General features: G+C 33.0%; 1 protein-coding gene across 3 annotated transcripts in view; it reads right to left on the bottom strand.

The window, feature by feature from the left end:
* The window catches only part of LRP1B (LDL receptor related protein 1B), a 2,222,640-nt gene that overhangs the window by 645,918 nt on the left and 1,553,429 nt on the right, over nt 1-23,293 (bottom strand). For all 3 annotated transcript variants that reach the window (XM_072613193.1, XM_072613191.1, XM_072613192.1), the window contains 2 exons: nt 13,469-13,594; nt 9,703-9,834 (listed from right to left, as the gene is read on the bottom strand). In XM_072613193.1, coding sequence (XP_072469294.1) covers nt 9,703-9,834; nt 13,469-13,594 — 258 coding nt within the window. The remainder of the gene's footprint in view (nt 1-9,702; nt 9,835-13,468; nt 13,595-23,293) is intronic.

The raw sequence follows: 23,293 nt of genomic DNA, 5'->3' as shown, positions 1-23,293 counted from the left end.
CTTCTCAGACCCTAAATCTTAATTTAATACTAAATGCTGAAATTAGTGTAGTGCTATGAGACATCATAATGGTGAGAACTAGGAGTAAAGTTCAAACACATATCCTTTCCACAGCTGGATTAAGAAATTCTTTCATCTCTCTGGGCTTCAGATTCCTCATTTCTAAGATGAAGTGGCTAGATTAGATGAACATGAGCTCTAAGGTCCCATTCCTTTCCAGCATTTTGTGTATTCACTTGGATAAATTTCTTCCACTACCTACATCCACTAAGAAAAGGGAGCCCATTAACTTAAAACTAAGCTTTTTAAAATGTTTCAGGTGAAGTCTGGCCAGTCAGCCAAATTATAATTTTATAAATTCACCTATTGAACAAACAAGCTAGGTAAAGTCAATGACTGTTCCTGGAATTAGAATTTATAGCAGTAGTTAAAGATTGAATCAGCACTAAGCTGTAACTGCTATTAAAAGTAAGGAAAACCATAAGAAATTCATCAAACACTGCTTTTTCTAACAGTATCAAACAAGCATTTTGGTCAAGGATTAACTGGGGTATCCATAGATCCCTTCTTTTCTCTGCTTGGAACCATCTTCTTCCTCTAGTTATAGAGTGATGCCTCCTCATTTTAGAAAGTTCAAATCAGTTGAAACTATCATTTTTTCTTTACCTTTTTTCCCTTTGTTCCTCTTTCATTCTTTTTTCTTTCCCTTATATTCTCTTTCCTTCCCTTCGCTGTTTTGTTTCTTCCGTATCTTACTTTCTTAAATTTATTCATCATGGTCCATGTGATAGCCACACAAAATGATTACCCATAGAGCTATAATCAGTCTGTATAGTGCTGAACTTAAGTGAAGAGACAGAGAGAAGTTGCTGCCTACTAAAGAATCAACAAGACTTCTTGCCCTGGCTCTCTGGAGAGAACGAGAATGAATGATTAGCTAGAATTAAAGGCATTATTTATAAACCACTCCAAAAAATTAATTTGTTTCTGTTAACTAGACAATTATTTACCTGATTAAAAACATAGTCAATGATCTCAGAAGCTGTCATATTTTTCTTTTTAAAAGAGGCATCAAAAAGAGAAACTAATATATCACTTGCTTTCTCAGAAAAGCTTTTCCAAAGGTTGAACATATTCTTTTTTAAAAAATAAACTCCCCATCATACTTCAGGTAAAGAAAACTAGAAAAGAAGGTAAGCTATGTCAACATAGTTAAGTGAGTATTAGTCAGCTCTGCCTACTAGTCTCTGTATCATACCTTCCATTAGACTATAAATTCCATAAGAGCAGAATTTGTTGTCTTATTTAAACTTTCTATATTTCCGAAGCCTTGAAGAAATTTACTTTAACCCTCAGTAAATGTTTGTCAGATTGAATTGAACAGCTATGACTGAAATGCAGGCTATGGAGAAGAATAATTTTTTACCTATTCTGTGATTTAAAGTTACGAAAGATCACCTTAACCTCCTTTTCCCCCCTCAATGAATTAATCAAAGATTTATTCCTTGGGGTTTGTACTCAGATCAAAAGCAGAAGATCTTGAAAGTATTGGCCCTTATTAGAGATTAATACCTTAGCATGGATTGGTTTGTCAGATTATGGCCTTGAAGTAATACATTATAAAACCATTCAGTTTTGATAAAGTCACAAAGGAAATAGAGGTATTCTGCATATGAGCCCTGCCCAATAAGACAGAACTGGATAAAATGCTTCATTTGGGGGTACTTAATCAGAAAAAGTTCAAGCTAGGAAGCCCAGATTGAGGGTCCTGTATAATTGGCATAAGTACTAAAAGAGGCAAAGGCCAACTAAGAAAAATGAAAAAAAGAGAAAAAGAAAACTAGGCCACCCTTCTAGAATTCATGTTTATGACATACACTTACTTTGTAGTTTTTTTCAAAGTTTTTTAAAGCATTCATTTTTCTAATTTGGGGGTAGAGGGGCACTGTTAAATTTAATGGCATGAACTTAACACTGAAAGTCTATTTTAAAAAGAATCAAGGCAATAAGTTGGAAAAATGCTTGTCAAAAGTTTAAAGCACTGGATTAAATATCCATGTCACATTTCAAAATTCATTGAGTTAGTGTCTGCTTCCAGTAAAAATTGTGAGGGGTTAAAACATTCCTGTGAAACTTTCTGCTATACTGTGTTAATAGAAGACATTGCTGCCGAATGATAGGCATTTTCTCTGAACAAAGGAAAACCTGATCATTTGAAAATCACACAATTCCACAGCACACAGCTGATCCAACTCAGGTGGAATATCTGAGTATTTGTGTGTATATAAATATATATATAGATATATATACACATATGTATACATGTGTACATATATATTTACACATATAATCTATACATAAACTATATATTATCTATTTATATACATACAACATCTACTAAGAAAATTAATTATGCACATGCTGCTTCAATTAGGGTTTTTAGTCTACTTGAAACTACGGTGTGCATATTCTAAGAAATACATATTTGTATTTACTTATAATTGATTCTCCCCCACAATTCTGTAGTATATTGTTACATATCTGAAATAAATTGCATTTCTTAAAACAATTCTGCAATATTGACTCATTTATCTCTATTAGTTCTGAATTAATATAGTTTTAAATTACTAGGTTTACTGATGAAGCTTCCTCCCCTCCAGGACATGTTATGTTCAGCAAGCACAATATGCTTGTGATTGTTTAAAGAAGGACATTTAACTTCACAAAAGTAATGGCAGTACCATTAACCTAAGGAAAATTTTGTTTTACTAATTACATTTCTCTTTTTTTAATGAAACTTTAACAGAGACAAGAAGCAAATATGGCAGTCAGAGATTTTGCTTTAACACCTGGTTATTCAAAAATTCAGTAGCACTTTCATTGTGTTCGTTGTCATTTTTCTGCATAAAGGATTGAAAATATCAATATATATATATTTCACAATCTTTTTTTCAGAGTATACAAGAATATTCAGAAACAATAGAATCATTACAAGATGTGCCAAAAGAAATGTGTTTGGGGAAATCAGGAGAAGTCTTGAAAATGTGTACATGTATAGCCAATACATGAAGAACGGATTAAGTTCTATTGAATTTCCATCCTGGAGGTATTATTTGATTGTTGAAAAACACATTCACAAATATTTTAACAACTAAAAACAAAACATTTCTTAACCTATGTGTTGAAATAAAAAATGTATACAAAATAGTGTCTATTTTGCAGACTTCTTTCTCTGCTAAAAACACATTTATTAAATCATCAAATACAATATTCATTCTTCAGAAGGGAGACCACCCAGCAGGTCCAGGATTTTCAAAGTTCCATGTTTTTAGTTGGACAGGGTTTTTCCAGCGATAAGCAACCTTTGAAGATTTTAAATCTAGCCACAGGGTTTTTCTTCTTAGGACGACAGTAACTAGAATTGTTTCTAATGGTGAAATACTTTCTCTATGAAAAGCTTTAATTCTTAGGAACAAAATCTGGTGAGATCCAAATGAAATAAACTTTATAAAATGGAAGCACTGGAACAACATCTTTTTCATTGTAAAAAATTTGGAAAGTAAAGATTTTCTGTAAATTAAGTCACTTATAATTAACATGCGCCACTTTTCTATGACACAATCATTTTCATTAAGAAAAAGTAATTGTAATTTCCTATTTTCTCATCTTTATTCTTGGGTGTTCATGATACTACTGGACAATAAGGAAACTCATTTCATGTGACATTAAGTGAAAGAGAAAAAATATGAGCAAATAGGTAAGCTGCTTTATACTTTTTTCCTGGTTTTAACTCTTTTATAGAACTGGAAAGTGATGTCATGGCATGGTGGATAAAGAGCCAATCTGGGAGACAGAAATACCAAAGTTGATATCCTGCCTCTGACACATGCTGGCCATGTGCCTCTTTGCAAATCATTTAGCAAAGAAGATGCTGATCTACATTAACAAAGAATCTACTCGCTGGAAATTCCTTAGACCAGTGAAATCACAGGTTCTTTATTAAAAAGAGCTAAAAATAAGGTAAAAAAGGCAAAAACTGGCAGGGAGTTTGACTCAAAGATTATGGAAGACTGATGATTGCTTTCTTCCTTATTACTCTCTAGAGTAGTTTACAGATATCCTATCCCTTAGTCTTCATAGCTCGGTTCTCCCTCACTCTAATGAAGCATATTTTGCAAAGCCTAGAACAAAAAGTTTAATCGAGCAACTATCTGTCATTGAATGGGTAAACCTGGCTATATAGCTTAAATTGACATTAAAACATATTCCCATTTCTTTATTACTTTTAAGAGACCTGTTTTAACAAAGGGTCAGAGAGAAAAGTGAGTGAGATCATAAACAAAGGGAAGCCTCGAGAAAAAAATGAATTAATGTATACATTACGTAACAACATGATCTCAAAGTCCCTTTTCAGCTTTTATTTACTATTATGTTTTTCTTGTCATTGTATTGGGTCCACTGACTAGGCACTCTGTGTTGTTAAATTCTCACTTAACTTCTTCAAACATAGGCTGCTATTTACTCTTTACCAGATATACTTTGGAAATTTATTTCATTTATTTTCTCTGAAAACAGTGGGTTTCCTTACTGTGTTATTTCTGCTTTCAGGTGTCCAGAATGTATTAATCTATACCTACTATTTACAGAGAATTACAGCAGACAATATGGTGATTATGCGAGGAAGGGGATGAAAGAACTGTATACGCACACACACACATGTATACACACATGTGTGTATACATGTGTGTGTGTGTAAATATGTGTGTACATAGATAGATAGATAGACAGATAGATAGACAGATAGTTTCCATCTCAATGCACTTCAAAATAAAACTAGTATTATATTACTTGAGGGTGAGGTAGGGATAAAGACTAATTGAAATTTTTAAAAGAAATTCAATGTTATTATTCTTAGGTATGATATGTATTATAAAAATGGGCTTCATACTGTACTGAGATATACTTTAGAATCATTTATATTTTTAAATATAAATAACACTGCTAAGTATATAAAAATAGCTTGTTAGTAAATACACTCAACAACTCTGTTTACATGATTTTTTCTTCACAGAAGGTTAAAAAAGTGTCTTGTCCAAGTTCAAACTAAATTTAAAAATAAAAAGATCTAAATTCACTTTTACAGTGTACTTCCAAATTTCAATCTGAAATTCTTCTTTCAATATTCTTCCAAACCCACTCCTCATTATTTTGTTTCAAATGATTCTATATACTTAAAAAGCAATTCTCACACTTAATTGTCTTTAGTATCCATTCCATAGTAAAGATCAACTGAACATACAGACTCTCTTCGAGACTGAAATAAGTTTACAGTTATTTCTTTATGACAATATACATTTTCTGTGACATTCTATAATCTTTACTTACATAACTATACCATCCTTATGTCATACCTCTTTACTTTAGGAAGACATCATATAGAAGGATTGAATAATAGCTTTTAATTGGAAAGAAACTTTTTATATAAATAGCATTTTGGGTTTTTTTAACCATTTGCTTGTAAAGACAATTTTTATCATTCTTTTTTTTATAAAATTGAGTTCCAAATTTTCTCTCTCTCCTTGCTCTCCCTCTCCCTAAATAGTCATAAATGTGCAATCATGTAAAACTTATTTCTATATTAGTCATGTTATGAAAGAAGGAACACACTGAAAGTAAGAAAACATGAAAAAGTAAGGAAAATGAAAGCAGTATACTTTGATTTGCTTTCAGACTACATCAGTTTTTGCTCTGGATGTGGATAGCATTTTCTAGCATGAGTCCTTGGGAATTGTTTTGGATCATTGTATTGCTGAGAAGAGCTAAGTTATTTATACTTGATCATCACACAATGTTGCTGTTACTGTGTCCAGTGTTCTAGTTCCACTCATTTTGCATCAGTTCATGTAAGTCTTTCCAGGTTTTTCTGAAATCTGCCTGCTCATCATTTCTTATGAAACAATAGTATTCCATTACATTCATATACCCCAACTTGTTCAGTCATTCCACAACTGATCAACATCTCCTTGATTTCCAATGAAAATAAGTTTTTAAAAGCTATTTTATCTTAACTTCTCATTTTTAGATGAGGAAAGAAACTGAAACTTGCAGATGTTAAGTCACTTTGCCATTCCAGGAAAAATAGTATTTTCTTCCATATAGAAATAATTAAATTAAAAAAACTTTTAAAAAATTAAAGTGAGAAAACATATTAAGAAAAGAATAGTATAGGATCAGTATGTTAAATGTGTGTTATTGAGCATCTGTGTTTAATTACCTTATCTATAATAGAGGCTAATAATTAGTACCATCTAATTTTCTCACAGAGATGTGAGGAATAATAATCATTTAATAAATATTAGGAGGGTTTTTTAGGATAGGTGTGAGATGAATAAATTCTTTTTCTATTTCATCAATATTCATTTTGCCTTATAGTTAACAGGAGAATATTCCCTGAAAGCCATTTTTTTCTCTAAGCAGAGATGAATTAATATGCCTTTCATGATACCTTTTGGTAAATTACACATTTTTAGGGAACTATATAGAATCAGGTAATTAACTCACTTGGGTAAGCAGTTTACTTTCAAGGAGTAAGTAGTTAAATAATTGTAGGGTCAAATCACTTTAACAAAATAACTTATTTTGTTTCTTCTGCCTTATAAAAATTCATCTTAATATTCTAAGGTAATTACAGAGACTTGAAAAGAATATGGTACGTTGTAGCAGATAGAAAAAAATGATCAGTAATATATTTAAAAAAGTGAAGGAATGAATGAAGAAGAAAAATAAAAGCACTGCTTATTTATTTTAAAAGTCATATTTCACAGGGTTTTTTTTTGATGTATCTACATTTTGCATACATGTTCACTGATGCTGACAACTCAGAAGGAAGAAAGGCAACAATTCATACTGGTAACAATTCAACGATTTATTTATTATTATTTTATTATTATTTATTTATTATTATTTATTAGCTGCATGAGGCACTAAAAGGTTCAGTGACTTGCCCCAGGTCACAAAGGACTTGAACCCAGGCATTTAGTCTACTCTCAGTCTGTTATGCTTTTAGAAGGGATACTATTCAATTTGGACTTTAAGTAAAGGACTGGAAGAAAAGAATAGTTGAATAGGAAGGCAGAAGAGACACTGAGAAGAGGATGACATTATAAGCATAGCAAATGATAAATTGTATAGAAATGATAACCAGGGATCCAGTCTGATGAGAGATTAAAGAGTGACAAGTAGTATTCAATGAGGTTGAAAAAGGTGAGTGCTAACAAATCATACTGTACATACTTTGAAGTTCAAACTAATTACAACTCTGAATTGTATGTAGGAAGTAGGTCATAGAAACTTTGAGAATCCTTATCCTATCCTTATCCTTCTCCGACTGATGAGGCAGGACCCTACAGTTTGGTTCAGTCTTCCCTTCAGGGTTATAAATATTTCAGAGGGGTCAATGGTGATTCTATGATAACACTGACCTTGGGCTCACAATAATGTACTTCCCATCAAGAGCATCAATTGAAAATCTATTAGTTAGCCAGATAACTTTAGTTACAACAAGTTGACCAGATTAGTTTCATCAGATAATTTTTCAAAGAGGTGTTACAAAAAGGCTATAAAGCCCTTGATACACACTGCCACAAATCCAGTTATGGCACCAAAGGAAAGACGGCAGGACCAGAATTCTACATACTCATTGAAGCCTCCTCTAGATGAAAGAGATGGGTGGTGGTGGACTTGCATACTTGTTACCTAGACAAGGCTGAAACTAAGGCTTTTCCTTTCCCTCAGGAGAGGAATTCATACAACTCAGATTTTCTAGAAATACACACTTGCTCCAGTTTATGAAATGCAGTTCCGTCTCATGTTTTTTGATACTTTATGTGTGACTTTTGAATCTGGCCAAGTTTCCTTGACCTATCTGCATATAATTCTTGTAAAATGTCATTCCAATTCAAAGACACACTAAGCACTTTGTCTAAGACCCATAAATAACTGATTGAGACATATTCTCACCTAGTTAAGGTATGAGGGTTAAAATGGAGTGGAGTGCTTTCAATTCCATCCTATCAATGATGGGAGGGAATTAGAGGAAGAAGGAGAGCCAGAAGAATATAGTCTATATCATAACTAGAGGGGGAGGAAACCTCTAGAAGATGAGAGCAAAGAAAGGTCAAGGAAGATGGAACTTGATAAAATAATAGTGGATTTTGTGATTATTAAATCATTAATGACTTTTAAGAAAGTTTTTCCAAAATTGCACTGTGAGAAGCCAGACTTCAAGGAGATAAGGAGTGAGCAACAAAGGGATTGGAGATACCAAATGTAGACAATTTTTTCAAATTTGTTCAAGTATTCTATTTTTAATAAAATAACACACATGATGGGTACCAGTGAAATTTGGCTAAAACTAATACATCATCCAAATAAAATTGTTTCAACCTTAATTTTTGTTTTTTTCCCCCACAATGAAAATAAACCAAATAAGGGCAAATATTTCTCAAAATTTAATCAAGGTCTAGCTCCTCGTGCTTCTAAAGGTTTGATTGGTTTCAGTTCAGTTCATGAAATTACCCATAAAAAGTGTATGAAGATTTCAAGCAACTCATTAAGTTGTAGCCAAGAGCCTCATTAACACATGATTTAACAAAATGTGTTTCATCGAAGACAAACATCTTACTACTGGAAGCCCACCTGCTGATATTTAGAGAGTTTTATAGATGGTAAACAAAAAAAGCTGTTTGTTTTGGTGACACTAGATAAAAATAAGTCTTCGCAAGTATAAAAACACTTGGTATGCACATTCGCATGTTCCAGCACTTCATCGTTAACTCAGGAAGTGTATGGATTAGTAAAGACAAAAGCTCTGAGGAGAGAATCATTTCTCTAAGTATAAACTCTCAGGTGGAGGATGATAGTTGTGAATACCTTTTGGAGAATTGTAAGTGTTAAATCTTTTAAACCATATGAGTATTTATCCACTAACGTGAAAAATAAATTAACATTCTCCTTCTCCAGTAATGGTAATGTCTACTACATCCAACTCTATCCTCGCGTAAGTTTTCCATAATACACTTATATTAGCAGGATGACTTCTCTCCATTTCCTTGATGGTGTTTAGTAATGAAATGTCAGTTATTTTTAGTAGTGGTAAATATAATTAGAAAGCTAAACTTGTTCCCAATTTGATAATAGATTCAAAAGTCAAAGAGAATAGACAGTATATTTGGATTTTCTACTTTTCAGATTATGTGCACCACTGCTTGGATTAGCATAGCTAATGGTTAATTAAATATATTCTAGAATAAGACTGTGTTTTCAGTGCTAGTTTCTTTTCTTTTTTCTTAAAAGCCCTTACTCTCATACAATTGGCTTATTTCATAACCATAACATCGTCGATTTGAGCAATGGAGATATTTATAAAAGCAGAGTGAAAATGAAAAGACTACCTGTACTACCTGATGCTTATAAAAGGTTAACAAAGTAGTCACTCTAATATTATGTTTTAGGGAAACTATATATTTGATTTCTAACATCTGAACATGTTTAAAATGATTTGTGAAAGGCTTAAAAATCATCTATATTTGACTTTGTTATTTCCCATTTCCACTACCATGGTACTTTGAAAGATGGTACTTCAGTCATGTTTAATAAATCAAATGAATATTTGATAAATAAATTATGAATAAGTTTATTTACCTGCATGGAAATCTATTCCCACGGCAAATGAAGTCCCTGATATCGGCATTAAAGCATCCATTTTGTCAGTTGGTTCCAAAGGTATTCCCCTGATTCCCTCATGAACGGAATACATAAGAAATGATTCTATGCCTAGATAAAAAAAAAAAAAATCAAACCAAAAAAAAAAAAAAAACAAACCCCAAACCAAACAAATGTAAATTCAAAATTAGAGCTTATTTTATTTATTTATTTTTATTACTATTCAACAATCTTAATTTAATTTTGTAAGTTCCCTCCTGCTAGCCATTTATCTGGTTGCTAATGACACTGAGATTGTCTTCTCTAGCAACTCACAGGACCTTACTTTTTTTTGTTAAAGCAAATTACACTATTCTCCTCTTCTAAAAGCCTATTCTGGTTAGTTGAAAGATGTGTAGGCAATTCCTCATAAGCACCCACTTTAAACAAAGGAATCTAGTCATCCCTTCACCTTATTCTACTACCCCCAAAATGTGCTGTCCTTGTGTTTGTACATAATGCTTGCCTTGATTTCAGTTAACTAAGTATTTTAACTCCATCTTATTCCAAGAAGAATTAATGCAGAATAACACAAAAGAACACTGCCTTTGCAGTCAAAAGACTTGTTCTGTGTCTTCATATCCCAATTCTGCATCTTCCACAATCACCTTAACTTTCTGGGTTTTATTTATAAAATCAATGAATTAGATTAGATACTGTCAAAGGTCTGTTCTATCTTAGTCTATAACTTGGTAAATAATAAATAGTCTGAATATTAAACAGAATATAACCTGAGGATTCAGTATCTAATAGTGCCTCAAAATCAAAACTCTGAAGAACAGTTCTCACTAGATTGATGTCAAATTTGTGTTGACCCCAGGGCATTTTCTAAAATTTACTTATTTGAATACTTATATCAGCTTCTTGTCATTTCTTTCTCATGTAATGAGTATAAGGAAAAATTACAAAGTTCCAGTTAGCTGATGTCCAAAATGTATAACTGATAACCCCGAGGAATGTCCTAGAGTAGGGTGAGAACTTCCCCTGCATAGTTAAATTTTGAATAGGAAAAGCAGACAAGGTTAGAAGATTTATCCAGTTAATAGATGGCAATGTTGAATAATCAGAAAAGAAGCCTGAGAAAGAATGAGCTTGGTCTGGCAATTAGGATGTTCAGTCTAAGAAATCATAACCTTTAAAGGCTAGGGTCCCTAATCTTTTTCATGGGGACTTCTGGATTCACTGGGGGACATGACTTTATCATTTTTGGTCTTGCAGTACTCCAAGTTATTTGTAGAACTACGTTTTTGAAGTTGGAGAACTCACCTAACAGAATAATACTATCTATTCGTAGGAGAAAAAGGATGGGCTATGGTTTGGATATTTCAAAGTGTAAAGGGCTCATCATCATCAGATTTTTCCACTAAAATATCTTTAAAACCCACAATTTGTTGTGTGTGCGGGGTGGGGGTGTAAAATTCAAAATGGTGCTTTAACTTCAAGTAGAAGACACTGGGGTCTAGTTTATTCTCCCTTTTGAACTTTACTTTTGGGAGCATAAGTTCAAGGAAAAAACTCTAAACCTTTCCCTTGATGGATATTGTGCATATTTATGTATGTATGTCTGTATGGGTATGAGAGGATAGGAGCTGATAATGATTTTATTGTTATACTTTCTCTGCTTATTTACTTTGCTATTCTGTCATAATTAAATACTATGCTACTTTTTAAAAAGTAAAGTTTAAAAGTTTAAAAGTAAAGTTTAAAAGTTTTTAAAACTGTTTGCTTCCAGTTAGGTAAGAAAAATACTTGATTAAGTTACTGAACTTAAAATTTATTGAAAATTGTCAATATTCTAAATATTGTTTTGTGGGTGTTTATTTAGGTATATTTATAAAACACCTCAGGCTAGTAAGACTAGAAAGACATTTTTATGTAAAATATTGCTATCATGAAAAATAAATGTATAAAGTCATAGACATTTATATAAATCCAATATATTCACTCCAAAAGTTCAAAATACAGAGGAACCTGGGAGTTAGTATAAATAGATGAAAAAATGCCAAGCTGGAAATGATATATTTGTATGAATATATTGTGGGTTATTGAAATTAGCTAAAGAAAATCCTACGTAAGAATAATAAGAAATTCTGGTTGTTTTTATATGAGATAGAAAATGTTTTCAAAATATTGGAATACAGATATCCATCTTTATTTTTTAAGGACCAAAGGCCACAAGCTAACCTTACTGGGACCGTATGCATGTTGATGTGCCTTGTAACTATGAAAATCTACTAGGAGTTTTGCAGAAATATTCCATTAAAATAAGGTTGATGAGCACAATGATACAGTCTGTGTCAGGAGAAAGACTGATCACTTTAACCAGTTTGCTTGCTTTAAATGAACATGTGTGCAAATCAGGAGCAAAGCAAAACCAAAAAATATTATGAATAAATCTGTGTAATTCAGAATTCTATGCCCTCTACTGTTTGTCCTAACCTTTCTCTTCAGATTTTACAGTGAAAAATGTTGTAACCTTGCTTGTAAAACAATGTCATTAATTTGAAAGAGCCAAGGATTGCTTTATTTTTCTTTACCTTGAATTAAGAATGGATTCAGTAATATTAGTCTGTTCTCAAGTAGATGAAATATCTAGTAAGGCCTTTTTTCACTGAGCATTAAAGAAAGGACTATATTTATTCTCTAAGAAAAGAGTTTTACCAATGAGTTAATGATACTTCTCATTAAACTGAAATATAGTAGAATCTAAGAAGGCCTGATATTCATAAACATAGGAAAGCATTGCTTATTGGAGTAGGCAGGAAAACGAATTTATTGTATTTCTGTTTCCTACCACAGGCATTGATGAAGTAAAAAAATAAATCCAACTGTTGGGGATCCAACCAGTGGAAAATGACTTTTCTGCCAAAGTGAAGTTATGAATTAGATATTATTTAAAATCATAAAAAGTTATTTTTCTCTTTCCTCATGACCTCCTCATACCTTATTCACATAAGCTGTAAATGAGGATATTCATACACAGGCTGCTGGTTGACAGAGTGCTGGACCTGAACTCAGGAAGACCTGGTTGATATTCCAATATAGCTGTGTGACCTCCAGCAAGCAAACTTACCTAAGCTGAAGATAATACTTTCCAGAGTTATTGTGAGGATAAAATAATGTCTGTACAAAAAATTTATAAATTATTTTACAACCTTAAAGAACTATACAAATGCCAAACTGAAATTGTATAGATGTGTGTAGGTGTGTGTAATATAAATATGCATATATATATATATATATATATATATATATATATAATGTGTACATGAATACATGTGTGTATGTATACACACACATATTACAATACAACTAAAGAATTCGCATCTTCAGGTAAGGCCTCAAATTAAGAGATGAAATCCCACAGTGTTAAGACTCTGGAAGAATCACAGGATTACAGATTTAAAACTAAAAGAAATTTTAGATATTCTCTAGTCCAACTCCCTCATCTTTACCAATGAGAAAATTGAGGCCTAGAGAGGTAAAGTTACTTGCTGGAGGTCAGATAGATTATAAGTAGCTGAGCAGGGCCTCTGCTTCTCAATCTACTTTTTTTTTTTAATCAAACCATTCCTATTAACATTCATAGCATCTCTGGCTTTTTCTTTCTGACTTCTTCGCTTATTTAATTGACAGTTTTATTCACAATATTTATAATGGTAACTAAGCAAAGTAACATACAGGCAAAACTTTAGGTAATTCATACCTTGGCATGACATCCGATTCTTCCGGAGATTATATCCCACTGTACACATACAAGTCCTTGTAGTTTCAGATGTTGGTAAACAAAGCTGAGAACAGCCACCATTATTTAGCTGGCAAGAATTGCTACCTAAAAAGAAACAAAAAGGCAAAAAAACCAGTTTGATCTACTCTGAGAAGTTGATCAAATTCCATATTATCATGAATTGCATAGTGAAGCTGCTTCTTTGATACCTGCCAGCTCCTAATAGCACTGCACTTCAATTTCTTGAATGATTTTAATTTGTAGATAATGTTACAAGTCTGTCTACATATGCAAATGTACAGAATACAGAAGAACCAAAATGTTTAAATACAAAGATAACTTTTCAGGGACATTATGTTAGTTTACTATTGTGATTTAAATGGATAGAAATCAGAATTTTTTTTTTGACGTATAAATGTTTTTTCAATACTCTCATCGTTTCTTTATAGACAAATTGTCCAAGTGTGTCACATAAACAGCTATTGAACAATATGGCTTAATCAAATCTAAACACTGTGCTATTAAAATAAAATGTTTTTTATTAATTTATCTATTTTTAGAAAAGCAATGAAAAATGTCACCATGCCTAGAAACACAATTCCCTATAACTGTATTAAAACATACCCTTAAGAGTCATCTATTTAACTGGCATAATAATTTTCTTTATTACAGCATAGCACCAATGACAAACATCAGTCAGGTAATCACAGGTAGGTATTCCAGGGAGATGTCCTATAGAATTTACCAGGCCCAAATGGCTAATTAAAACTGATGATATGAATTTAAATAATTTACAATCTCACCCAGCAAGTTCATTAACTATCCAATTTTTATAGCATTTTTATTATGCTAGGACATGGAATGCCATTTGCAGCATGTTCAGGCGATGATACAAAGCGCAGTAAATCCAGTGAGAATTACAAAGCATGATGAAAAGCTATATATCAATATAGCTCTACGGAAAATGCAAAATACCAATGCAGCTCATTATTTCTTATCTCCTGAACTCAAGATAGTCTGATGGGATTTAATTGTTCAATCGAATCTGTCAAAAGCTCTGTCATTTTGGAAGTGTGAGGTACTCTCAACTTCTGGGACTCTACATCAGAAGATCTACCTACTTCTCCTTATTTCCTGTGCCTGACACAGAAGATTCAGTGCTAAATTTCAGAACATGTGGGACCATATTTTAAGTGTTCAGACTGCCCTTCGGTTTTAAAAGTCACTACATTGATCTCATAAGCTAAGACCACTTGATTCCTTTGCTTCTCTACTCCTAGGGAAAAGTTTCACATTTGAATAAAGGAACCTAGCATTTCTAGTGAGTCCTTAGAAGTAATGTTGACAGCTGGGCTTTTCAACTGTGCTTTTAAACACAGAAGAACTGTATATTTATTATGTGTATCCTTCGAATTTCATTCAAAAAAAGAATATAGTATTTGGAGGGGGGGGTCTTTTTTCATCTGCATGGGTGACTTCATTGGTTTGAGAAAACTCAATGATCAAAATAACTGCCACACATCAAAACTGTATACAACTTAGAGTCTTAGGGAATTGACTGAGTCATTTGGGGATTTTTCAAAGGTCACACAGACAGTATCAGTTGGAGATGGAACTTGAATTCATGTCTTCCTGATTATGAACTCAATTTTCTATTCATTATATCAGGTAGCCTCCATGTCAATTGTTCTTAACCTGGGTCCTTGGATTTGTTTGTTGTTTATTTTTTTTTTAAAATATTTTGATAATGATATTTCAATATAGTAAGACTCCTTTGTAGTACTATGTATTTTTATCTTAGGCATTAAAAACACTATTCTGAGCAGAAGTCTACAGACTTCAGATTTCACCAGAGCACCAAAGGAAATCAGGACACAAACTCCTGCTCTTTGTTAATATAGACGTGCCTACTGTCTATTATAAAAATCTATTCATAATAGTAGTTGGTTTGACTCCAAGCAAAGACTTTCATTTAGGGAAATGAGGTAGCTTAAAGGAGTCAGCAGCATGGTTTTAGGAAAAAAATATAAAGTTGACAAATAAATTGTATTTAGGTCGTATAGGTAAGATATGACAAGTGAGAGGGAAATTGAGCAAGAACACACTTACACACACAAGTACACATTCTATTAACATTTTCTCTATCATTTTCTTAAGTCTCAACAATTAGCAAACAATAAAACAAGTCATGATTTACAGTATTTGCAGATTTCCAAGGTATAAATGCCACACTGAAAATTTAACAATTGGTTCTCACAAACTAATTCAAGCTGATCCCAGAATATTCCTGTATTAAACAAGACTTGTAAAAAGGGATTTTCCCAAAGTCTTGCAAATCTAGTGAAAGCAGAAAATTTCCTACTAGACACATGCATTTGTACATACACAAACATACATGCATAAATACATATATAAATATCCTATATAATACCTAAAATACAGAAAGCACAACAGCAGTAAAAATGCTCAGAAATTTAGGGGAGAATATAAACATAAAAGACTAGCAATTAAATCAGAATCCTCGTGATAATGCACAAACACAGAAAGTTTGAATAAGAAACAATGAGAAATCAAGATCGCAAAGCAAGGAGGCAAATTTGATGACATATATATATCAATGAGCTTTGGTGGAAGGAGATTTGTTTCTGAAGTATAACACAGGAATTATATTCCCTATCCAAAAGAAAGAAGACAGGTAAAGGGGGGAGGGGTAGCATCATCTAAGAAAATACTCTTACATTAGGGAATTTGGGAACCATAGGTAAGAAACATAATAGAGGACATTTAGGTAAAGATCCATAGAAGCAGAAAAATAACAGAGGTAAGGAGTCAAAGAAACAGAATCCATAAATACTTTTTCATTCACTCATTGAATCCTGACATGAAAATATGATGTGATAGTAATAAAAGACCATTTATCTAAACATGTAATGTATTTCTCTGTCTCTCTCTGTCTTTCTGTCTCTCTGTCTCTCTGCCAAAGGCAAAGAAGTTTATAACATTTTAATTTACTTTGATAATACTTTTTTTTTTCAATTAGCAGAAGAAACAACTGGGAGAAATTCTATTTTGATATTGATATTGTCCAACAAGGAGGAATTGATTAGGGAAGTAAAAATTATGGGAATCTTGGAAAGAAATGAGTAATACGCCTTAGAATTTGTAATAGAAAAGTGGGAAACCATACATACTCCCTAGAAGTGGGGGAGCAGATTTTAAAAGATTTAGAAAAAAGAAATGTTGACCAAAGAGAAATGGGAAATTTTTAAGAAAGAAAGACAGTTAATTCTTATGATGGTTTAGAAGTTTCATATATATATATATATATATATATATATATATATGTATGTATGTATGTATATATGTATGTATGTATGTATATATGTATATATGTACATATACACACACACACAAACCAATCTAAATTTTACAAAGGACATGTACAGAAGATGTACTCAAGCTCAATTAATAAAGGAAGAATACAGAACCAAAGTATTATTCTATAAGGACATTGTCAGGAGTGCTAAAAGTCAGAATGAGATGAAGATGGCAAGGAATGCTGAAAATCATATAAAAGATTTCAGAGCAAAATTGGGGAAAAAATGAGAACTAGAGAAGGGATAGGGCGAGTGCTAGAGATGATAACACATGGCAGCAAGAACACAAAGTCACTTAACTCTTAGGAGCCTTCTATTTTATCCAGCAAAAAAGAATGATATGCTGGAAAGAAGCAGCAAAAAGTAGCAGACAGAGTTGAAATCCAAGATGATTGGAGATGGCGAAAAAAAACATACTAAGATGCTGGTAGTCAAGTTCAAGTTTTGGGATGCCAAATTCTATCCCGAGGCATTAGAAGAACTGGAGGATGTCATAGGGACACTGAATTTTGATAAGTACTTATCAGTGGAGACTGCAAAATTTCTTGATTTTAAGAAAGAAAAACAGAAAAAATAAAGATTAATCACAAAGATTTAGGTTCACTACAACTTCAGTGACTGGCAAAACCACTGAATTTGTTAAAACAAAAATGATTAATAAAGATCTCTAAATAGAAAGAGTAATTCTAAACAGTCAATGTTGCCTCACCAAGAATAAGTCATACCAGAAATCAGGTTTAAACCAACATTTTATACCATACAGCACATTAAACTCTGAATATAAAATGTGACATTGTAACAAAATTACATGAAAACAATATCAAGTATCTTTCACAATTGCCTAGCACTATGTCTGCCACATAGTAAGTATTTAACAAAGGTTGCTAAGCGACTAAAGGAGGATGCAAAGGATAAAGAAACAGTTGACTTAAATGAAGGTACTAAAATAAAATTCAACACAAATAAACAATGTTCTTATACAAACTAAAGCAAAACTGGCTGGAAGACTGATGATATATGAGAAAATTAGGGACGAATGCTAGCAGAAAATTAGTTAAGATCAGGAAATTAATGTGTGGTCTCTATGTACCAACAAAATAATTTTATTATCATCACTCTGGAAGAATCACACATTTTTTACATCACAAAATCACTGATTTAGAGCCACAAGTATCTGAGAGGTCATCTATTCCAATCCTCTCATTTTACAATTGAGGAAACTGAGGCGTGGGGAGGATAAAGGAATTTTTTCAAGGTGACAGATATTAAGTGGTATATCAGAGATTTGAAACAAGGGCCTACTAAATTCAGTTGTCATTCAGTTAAAGATTAATGAATGCATTAAGAAGAGAAATAATATAATTAAATAGAAATCAGATTAGACATATCTGTATGCTGATAGCCCACAACTGAATAAAGTCTAGAGCAAGACCCACACAGAGGAATTTACGATGTTCCAAGTATCAAAATAATTATTTAATTATACCTTGTATTTACTTTACCATTCTTTGATATATAGTCTTTTTTTTTATATCTACTTCTTTGCAAAGTTTTCTTTTTTCCCTTCAATTACCTTGAGTCAAAACAGAGATATTTTACTATGTGATTGTTGGCAGCATGAAAAGCAGGACAGTTTTGGTACATCTGCTGCCCATAAGTGCAGGCTAAATAAATGAAGAGTGAGCTAGGGGTAACAAGTCTAGTCACGTGTTAAGATACACAAAAAAAGTAGAACTATACTCAATAGTGAATGAGTCAGACATAGAATTAGTTCCTTTAGGGCATGAGTGGCAGGGAGTCTACTTCCCGATAAGCACAAAGAGACACAAAGAGCAGAGAACTACTTGAGTGAGACTGAGCACCAAAGGACATAAACCACCATCAGAGTTTTTAAAAGTCTAGCATTCAAAGCTTGGCTCAGTGGTAGTATTCTTTGGGGCAGTGGTTGAAGAGCTTCCCAATTCGACACACAAATGGATATTCTTGGGTATTTTTTCTTATCCTGCTCTAGTTCTTTGATGCAAAATGACTTGCTATGGCTAAAGAAGGTTCAACTAGATTTTTTTTTTTGTCTAAGTTCTTGACAAATTTATTTCCTCTCTAAAAATACAATTCATATTTATACATAAAGCATTTAGCACAGTACCTGACACATAGTAGACCCTATATAAATGCTAGCAATTGTTACTATTTCTGTTTTTGTCATAATTCTTACATTTACAATTATTGTTCATATAGTTATCCTGGGTTTGATTCATTTTGGTAAATACATATTAAGTATTAACTTTGTGCAAAGCACTGCACTATGCCATTAAGAAACAAAAATACAACAGTATAGACCCAAGTCTCAAGTAGCTTACAAGCTAATGACAGGAAGAGCAAGTGAGCAAATAACCAGCCTGCAGAGGAAGATAAATGGTAAAGGAAATATCTAAAGAAAGACCTGAGAGAGAGGGGGAGAATGGGAGTAAGGTGGTTTAATGAAGGTTTTGTTGACAAGATAACATCTGAGTTAAGAACCTAAAGGAAAGGAAAGTATTACTAGGAGGAGGATAGGATGAGGAGTACATTCCATGCACAAAAAATTACTTCAATAAAACTGTGTATAAGGGATAGGACAGGAATAGAACAAGGGATGTCAAGTGGTAAAGTATGCTTGAATGGGTGTGAATGGAAATAACCTGAGAGAAAGCTAGAGAGGTAGCACTTCGAAGCAAATTGTTGAAAACCATGAATTCCAAAACCAGAAAGTATTAGTTTAATTCGTAGGAAATAGAAACAAGTGAAATTATTATTTTTTAAGTAGAGGAAAGACATAATTGTTGCAGGTTGTGGAGGATTTATTTGGAAGAGATTGGATAATGCTGAGAGGTTCATAGATTTTAGAATTGGAAAACATCTTAGTCATTAAATCTTATCTTCTTATGAAAAATTAACTTTTGGAATTTTTGTTGTTTTTTTCTCACCACAATCATTTCCTTACATATTCCTACCACTGAACAACAAAACAAACAAACAAACAAAAACTGACCAAAAAAGCTATACAAAAGCAAAAAAAAGACCTATTTAATCTTACATGTAAATTATTCACCATTCTGCACCTGTAGTGCACCTCTCTAAAGGTGAGAGGCACTTCATCATCTCTTCTCTTGGTCTAAGAATGATCATTGCATTTAATGGGAAACTAGTATAATGGACAGTTATTGCAACAAATTGTAAGTAACAAATAACCTGTTTATCTGAAAGACAAGAAAACAGAATCAAAGAAGGAAAGTGATTTGTCCAAGGTCTAATCTAGCCTATTTCCTCTTTCTATTTTACCTTGGCCCTAATTCAGTATCCATCTGCAATGTCTGTCCTACCTATACGCATTGATAGAAGAGCTCTGTATCATCCATCCAAAGAGATAACATAGTCTAGCAAAATTTATTCCCCTTTCATTCTCTTTTTCCTGTGTATATAGTTAGAGTGAATTCTTTTGACAGACTATACTTCCTTTAGGAGACCTTATAATGTTCCAAGTTTTGGCACAATCAGCAAAATGTCATCCATGAACAGATGCTGCATGATCTTGGCTCAAAGAATTGCGAAAATCCCAACAAACTGAAGTTGCAGGTCATCCCAAGAGCAACGGAGAAGTACCTTTTGGGCCTGAGTGTGTTTTAACGTAGCTCCAAATGAAAAAAAAAAATGTATTTAGAAGTGGCAAGGAGGACTGAGATGTGTGACTGAATTAGGAGGTGAGTGAATTTAGGAAGAGTGAAGGATAGTCATCAGATAGCCTGCATACCTCAGTAGTTTGCTTGTGATGCTAAGAGATCTATAGGAGGGCTCAAGCATATTGGGTTGACCCTGTGTACTATTCATCAGAAGTCATAAAAAGTAATCCCTCAGGATGAGAAGGAATGAATGGTTTGTGTGTTGTATGGAGCACACACAGCTGAGAAGTATTGAGTTGGAATTTGCATAATAGGAGGTGGCATATGTATCAGGAAGAGGGAAATCTAGGACTGGAATTCTGGAGAGATGACAGAGGTAAACATCCATTTGCCAACTTATTGGCGATAGATAATTGGTCATGAGGGTATATAAGATCATAGAATCTTGGGATTTAAAGGTAGAATGCTTAGAGATCATCAAGGCAAAAAATATAGTCAGAGAAGGGAAGAGGGCCTAGATATTTAGGTATTTCTGATGTTATGGAAAAGGCAGATATTGTTGTCCTAATTAGGCATTTTTTAAATTTGAGAGATATATACTTTTAAAGTATACATTCAATGTAATTATCCTATAGTAGATCAGAATGCTTCAAATACTTTAAAAAAATCCAAACTCTCCTAAATTTTCTAAATTGCAGCCATGCTGTAGGTAACCAATGGAACAAATAGCTCGTTCAGCTGTCTGGCCTCAAAGGGTCTAATGTCTACCCAGGGAATAGCTCATTCAACACCTAGAAGGTATATTATTATTTTAAAATTTTTCTAATTATTGCCTATGCTCAACCCAGCCACATTATGCATTGGGTCACAAAGACAAAAGGTTAAGTAATATCACCCTGCAGTAGCATGGAGCTCCAATTATTGTCCATTTCTCTTGAATTCCAATTTTTTGCTTAGTTCACTAAAGTGTATTGCCTCTGAAATCCTCTCAGAGCATCATCCGAATAGTCAAAACAAAATGGTAGAGCCTCTATTAATTATGAAAAATAAAAGGAACCTAAAATATAATTAAATTTATGATGATAAAAGCCATCTGGTACTATAGCACCAATGCTTGGATTATCAGTCATAGAACTAAAAAATGCAGCTGAAGAAATTAGTATTAATCAGTGTGTGCCAGGCAGCCTTGGAAAAGATAAGCCACAGAGAAAACAACAAAACTGGGGACACAACTCTACAAGCAGAGACTTTGGCAAAATGTAGGATCTGCAATTATGTATAAACATTCTTGATGGTTATGAGTTTTGGCATGATGTTGAATGCTTTGCTTTCCAAGAATGAGCTTTATAGAAAAAAAAATTGAATTTTATAACTGACATATCTGAGAGGTAATATGTAAAGGTAGGTGATGGTGTGCAGTATGGAGGGAAAATCCATTCTTCTATTTGCTATTTTCTTAGTGTACAGATGACAGACAGCCTATTGAAATTCACAAAAAAATAATAATGCTATAAATTATATTGCACAATAATAAGATCAATACCTCCACATAGTAAATGTATCTTGAAACATAGAAAAAATATTGAGTGACTCAAGAAAATAATTTTTGACTATGATAGATACCAGTTTAGATTCAGCTCTCCAGTGTCCCTTTCATCTGTTACATTCTCTCATTTGGTGACTCTATTGTTTTGAATTGATACTGAGGTTATCCTATGCCCCAAATATTGCACAGAGGATACACATTTGACTAACAAGATGCCTCAGTTCTCCAGAGATCTATGTCAAGATGATAAATGAAGTGGCTAATTGTACTTTGGAATCCAAGGAGATAGTAATGTTAACACCTTAAATAGTCTTAAATTGCACATATTTCATACTAATGGAGCTTTTAAGCTACCTGCAGTGATCTTGTTAATGAGATTGTCTTGAATATAGATGCTTTTATCAGTATATTCTTCTGGAGACTACATTGTTGTCACTATAATGCAAGCTCAGTTAACATGTACCATGGATTATCAAGTACAATGAGCTCTTCCTCAGCCAGGGAATTTCTCCCAGGGCAAAGAATATCCACTTGGGCCAATGAGATCAAGTTTTGGGGATCTAAAGCTATGGAAATCATAGTAACAAAAGTAAAAGAGATTAAGTGGATTTTCCTCCTTTAATGAAAAATTTTGGTAGAATTGCATGTAGAAGGAAAAAAAAAGTATAGTACTCTCTGCTGTTACCATTCTAGAACAAAAGTGTATTATTGCCCATAATTAAATACACACACACAGTGTCAGCAGTATATAATTATGAAATTTATCTTTAGAAAGCTTGAATGAATCTTTCTAGTTTGGTTTGTTTATTTTTTGGAAAAGACACAGATTAATGATTATTGAGTTTGGATCCTCAATCATATTCCATTTCAATCCTGAGTGATCATGAACAGTTTTCAGCTAACTTTTTGAGATAAATTCATTTGTGAGGAAAGAAGAGAGCCCTTGAACTTTGAGACACAAAACCTAGGAAGACAGAGATTCTGGAACACAAGGATGATGTATTACTACGGAGGGCCTTCTTGGAGATGCATCACTAGGGAGGTAGTTGGGCAGGGCGCCAAACTAGGAAAGAGTTCACCTGGAGTTAGGCAGAATGCTTTCTATTTTAGCCAGTCCTTGTTAGTTGTTGGAGTTCTTGTGAGAAGGAAATGGTGAATTATTTCAGTATCTTTGGTTAGAAAACTCCAAATGGGGTCATGAAGAGTCAGACATGACTGAAAT

The sequence above is a fragment of the Notamacropus eugenii genome, chromosome 5 (genome assembly GCF_028372415.1).
Source record: "Notamacropus eugenii isolate mMacEug1 chromosome 5, mMacEug1.pri_v2, whole genome shotgun sequence".
NCBI lineage: Eukaryota > Metazoa > Chordata > Mammalia > Diprotodontia > Macropodidae > Notamacropus > Notamacropus eugenii.
The sequence above is the reverse complement of the archived record's forward strand: the minus strand, read 5'-3'. Positions and strand labels throughout refer to the sequence as shown.